This window comes from Notolepis coatsorum, assembly GCF_963971535.1.
Source record: "Notolepis coatsorum genome assembly, chromosome: 2".
Lineage (NCBI taxonomy): Eukaryota > Metazoa > Chordata > Actinopteri > Aulopiformes > Paralepididae > Notolepis > Notolepis coatsorum.
Genome location: NC_140166.1, coordinates 81,455,529 through 81,460,535, shown reverse-complemented (window position 1 = coordinate 81,460,535; position 5,007 = coordinate 81,455,529). Strand labels below are relative to the sequence as shown.

General features: G+C 47.8%; 1 protein-coding gene across 1 annotated transcript; it reads right to left on the bottom strand.

Annotated features, from left to right (window-relative positions):
* Positions 1–1,522: 1,522 nt before the first annotated feature.
* LOC311223453 (ATP-binding cassette sub-family G member 4-like) lies at positions 1,523–3,451 on the bottom strand (the record flags this gene model as incomplete). Its single annotated transcript, XM_084308240.1, has 1 exon — positions 1,523–3,451. The coding sequence occupies one exon, from the start codon at positions 3,449–3,451 to the stop codon at positions 1,523–1,525; it is 1,929 nt and encodes a 642-aa protein (XP_084164366.1).
* Between the last annotated feature and the right edge of the window lie 1,556 nt (positions 3,452–5,007).

The following is a 5,007-nucleotide window of genomic DNA, read 5'->3' as shown; positions in this document are numbered from 1 at the left end:
AGTAATCTGTAAAATAATACAGTGCATTTCCCGTGAAAACCTTTTTTTTACAGTGTAGCTGAGGCTTTGTGTAGCACCACTGTAACGGCCATATGAGTGTTTTGATTATTATTATTATTATTATTATTGTTATTATTATTATTATTATTATTATTATTATTATTATTATTATTATTATTATTATTATTATTATTATTATTATTATTATTATTATTATTATTATTAATTATTATTATTATTATTTCCAATAGAAGGATATGATTTATGGGAAGGTTATGATTTATCTGTGTAAGAGCCAAAGCTATATATATTTCGGTTATTGTATTACATTAAGGTTTAACCTTCTAGAACATCTGGGTCTCTATATATAGCCACGATTCTCTCTCTGTGTCAGTTGCATCCAAATGTTCTAGAAGGTTTGGTTATGACATCATACAGTGCCATCACGAATGTTCCAGAACGTTCTATCATGATGTCATACTGTGGTTCTAGAATGTTCTATGTTCTAGAAAGGCTATTATGACATCACCACACCGCTCTAGAAGGTTCTAGGTTCCAAAATGCCCTATTATGACAAATACGACGGTTCAATGACTTTATCTAAATCCAATCAATATTAAACATTCATGTAATACAATAACGGAAATATATATAGCTTTGGCTCTTACACAGATACATCATAACATTCCCATAAATCATATCCTTCTATTTGAAATAATAATAATAATAACCAAAACACTCATATGGCCGTTACACCGGCCCCTAATTGTGTCTACACAATTACTAAACAAATAACCTGGTCAGGTGAGTTCATTATAGCTGGCCATTCTTCTTCAAAAGTCCATCTTTCCGTCTTCTGGACATTCCTTGTCACAAAATAACAAAATCTTTAAGTTGATCCACAATCCACTTCACTCCAGAGCTTTCCATGGTGGTGTCTTGGAAAGGTGGGGTGCATCAAACAATACTCATGTTGTCTTCTCTTTCTTTCTTTTATGATACACCCATCAACTACTGAAAACCAAGGAGCCCAACCAAACTCGGTGCCAGAGGTCACTAGTACAGGGCACCCCGTGGGAGGGCGGTCTTCACCACCGCCTCAGGCAGCCTCTTGGAGAAGACGGACCTTGGTGATAGGTCTATCTAAAATGGTCGTCTTTGTCTTGACACGAACCCGACGCACAGGACGAATCACCTCAGACTGCGCCTGGAGGGAGGGAAAGATAGAGAAACTAGAGAAAGATAGAGAAAGATAAGGGGGAGAAAGAAACTTCACCAGTGTCACCGTCTTATAGATGGGCCTCTCCAGGTGGACGGGTGTGTGTGTGTGTGTGTGTGCGTGTGTACTTTACGAGAGAAAAAGACAGAAAGAGAGAGAGAGAGAGATATGTTAACATCTCATACTGCAGTGGCGGTGGGCGGATAGGGGTTGGGGGGGCGGTTTGTTGGGGGGGTGTGGGCGGGGGTGGATATCGTCCCACGTCCACGCGGGGCTCGAACCACCGACGTCTCTCCTCCCCCGTCAGCGCTCCAACTTGACCTTGCAGCGCAGCACCAGGTATGTGGCCAGGCGCAGCACCAGGAAGAAGACGCCGAGCGCGATGAAGTCCACGTACAGCTTGGCGTCCTCCACATCCAGCATGTGCAGCACCTCCTCCGGCTTCTGGAACTTACACGGCGGCGTGGGGCAATGCAGCTCGGTGCGGTTATCGTAGATGGACAGGATCAGCCCCTCGAAGCCGTACCTCACGTAGGAGGTGTAGGAGCTCCACTGCAGGTATTTGGGAATGGTGTCGAAGTTGATGAAGAAGCCGGAGAACAGCAACACTGGGATGGCCGTGATCGGACCCACGAACGTCGCCACCTGCAGCGAGGGGGACGCGGCCCCTATGAGCAGACCCAGGGACTGGGCTACCAGGGCGGTGGAAGTGCAGAGAGCCATGAAGAGCAGGAAGCGATGTGTTTCGGGAGGCTGGTCTGTCATCCAGTACACTATACTGCAGTACATGATGGGACATAAGACCTGGAATGGTATGTCAGCCATGGTCTTGGCCAGGTAGTAGGCATTCACGCTGTACCAGTAGTTCAGATGTTCCCTCAGGAACACAGACATCTCCAGCGGAAAGGTGAGGACGGTGGGCATCAGGGCGGCGAACATGAGGAACATCATTGAGAAGAAGAGGAAGCCCGTGTTGTTGAAGACCTTGCTGGCGTCGTTGCCGATGTTCAGATACAGCAAGCCAATCAGGACCCCGATGCACAGGTGGGACATCACCCTGAAGTGAGTCAACACCATGTCCCTGCGTATAGTAATGAAGGTCCTTTTGAAGAGGATGCAGAACTGTTTGAAGGTACTCGTGGCAAAGCTGTGTTTCTCAATGGTGCCCTCAATGGTGTCGCTGTGACACTGGGAGTGACAGGAGTCGCTTTTGTCGCTGGAGTTCTTCTTGTCCCCTTCTGAGCACAGACCGCCCTGGACGGCCTTGAACAGCACCGGGTTCATGTCCCCGTACTCCCCTGACGCCACCTCCATGATGAAGTCAGCAGGGTTGTGATAGGTGGGACAGTGAAGGCCCAGGTTCTTCAGGTAGGGTATGAGGTAAGGGACTGTACCCTTGTATATACACTGGCCCTGACTGAGGATGTAGAGCTTGTCAAACATCTCGAAGAGCTTGGCGCTGGGCTGGTGGATGGTGCAGATGATTGTCCTTCCTCCCAGAGCCAGAGACTTCATGAGAGTCACCACCTGGAAGCAGGACGCACTGTCCAGACTACTGGTGGGCTCATCGAAGAACATGACAGGGGGGTTGTTGACCAGCTCCAGGGCGATGGCCAGTCTCTTACACTGCCCTCCTGACAGGGAGATGGTCCTGGTCTGGGCACACTCCTGAAGACCCAGAGCGATCAGGATCTCATCCACGAGTTCCTTCTTCACCTTCATGCTCTCGTTCATCTTCAGATTAGCTGAGACCATCATGGCCTCCCGCGTGGTCAGGTGAGGCAGCAGCATGTCGTCCTGCATGATGTAGCAGGACATCTTCCTGAAGTTCCTCAGGTTGCGCGCCTGTCCGTTCACCAGGATCTGACCCTTCATCCCCGTCTCCCTGTATCCAGCCAGGATGTTCATCAGGGTGGACTTCCCAGCTCCAGAGGGCCCCATGATGCCAACCAGCTCCCTGTTGTTGAATCTCCCAGAGACACACTTGAGCAGCTCTTTGTAGCCTCTTCTCCGCCAGCAGGGGCCCTGGCGGATGGTATAGGAGAGTTCAATGAACTCCAGGTCCACGCCGGAGCGGCGGGGCAGGTGGGAGAAGCGCTGGGCCTCCGTGATGTGGTTCTCCACATTCTTGAGGTGTGTGAGCAGGGGCTCCTGGGTGGAGTTGGGGGTCTCTTCCATGGGGATGGTCACAAAGGCGACCGGCCCTGGCGGCTCCAGAGAACTCTCAGCCATGTCGGCAGATGTCGCTCTTGGCTGAATCTTGTTTTGGGTGGTGTGTACGGGTCTGGTCCAATCGTAGCCGGAAACAACAAGTGATATCTTCACTTGACTTCTGAGATCTGAGATCTTCTTCTTCTTCTTCTTCTTATTTGAATTTCCAGCAGAGTAGACGCATCGTGGCGTATTACTGCCCTCCGCATATTCTTCTTCTTCTTATTTGAATTTCCGGCAGTGTAGACGCATCGTGGCGTATTACTGCCCTCCACAATTCTTGCTTCGCCCACACTTGAGAAAGTTTACACTCTTCTTCTTCTTCTTCTCATCTTCAAAACACATTTCTATCGTCTCTGTCTCCTTCTTCTCTGCTCCTCTTGTCATACAATCACAATACAAACATCATCTCCTCTCTTGAGGGGGAACCCTCCATCTCATCGCCACTATTCTTCTTTTTCTTCTTCTTATTTGAATTTCCGGCAGAGTAGACGCATCGAGGCGTATTACTGCCCTCCGCAATTCTTTTTATGGGCTCTTCTTCTTCTCCTTCTTCTCCTTCTTCACCTTCTTTTTCTTCTTCTACTGGACCCCGTCATCACCTACATTGTCCATTGGAGTGCAGCTACTGCTGCTACTTCCTGTCTGAGCCCCCCTCCGCGGGACCCACCTTGCCCCCTGCTATCTTATCCTGGGCTGCTTTGTCCCTCGCAGCCTTGTCCCTCGCAGCCCCCTCAGCCAATTCGCTATACACCACCTCCCAGTCCAGACCTTCCAATCCCAGATGTTGAACCGCTATCCTAACAATCATCTTCACAATCGCTGTTTTACCCTTAGCCTCTGCCATACCAGTAACTACCCCTGCCACGAAGGCCACAATACCTAATTTCTCCTCCCTTCCCCTCTCTACCTGCTCTACCCTCACTGCCAAATGCCCTCCTTCAACCCCCTGCACCCTTTCTTGGCTACCCTGTCCTGCCCTGCTAACCGCCCCAGCATACGTCAACTTACCCTCCCTTCTCTCTCTCCGATCCGCGACCTCCTTCATCATCACCTCGCACCCCCTAAACGCTACACTATGCTCCCCACCACAACTACAGCACTTCGGCTTCACTCCCTCTCCACTATATCAAGAATTGTTGAATATATACTGTACACAAATGTTCTAGAATGTTCTATTATGACATCATACGTGACATCACAAATGTTCTAGAATGTTCTATTATGACATCATACTGTGACATCACAAATGTTCTAGAATGTTCTATTATGCCATCATACTGTGACATCACAAATGGTCTATTATGACATCATATTGTGACATCACAAATGTTCTAGAATGTGCTATTATGACATCATACTGTGACATCACAAATGTTCTAGAATGTTTTATTATGACATCATATTGTGACATCACAAATGTTCTAGAATGTTTTATTATGACATCATACTGTGACATCACAAATGTTCTAGAATCTAGAATGTCTATTATGACATCATACTGTGACATTACAAATGTTCTGCCATTCATTCCTCATGGACCAACATTTCCAGTTTGAAGCCGATTTGTAGCCAAA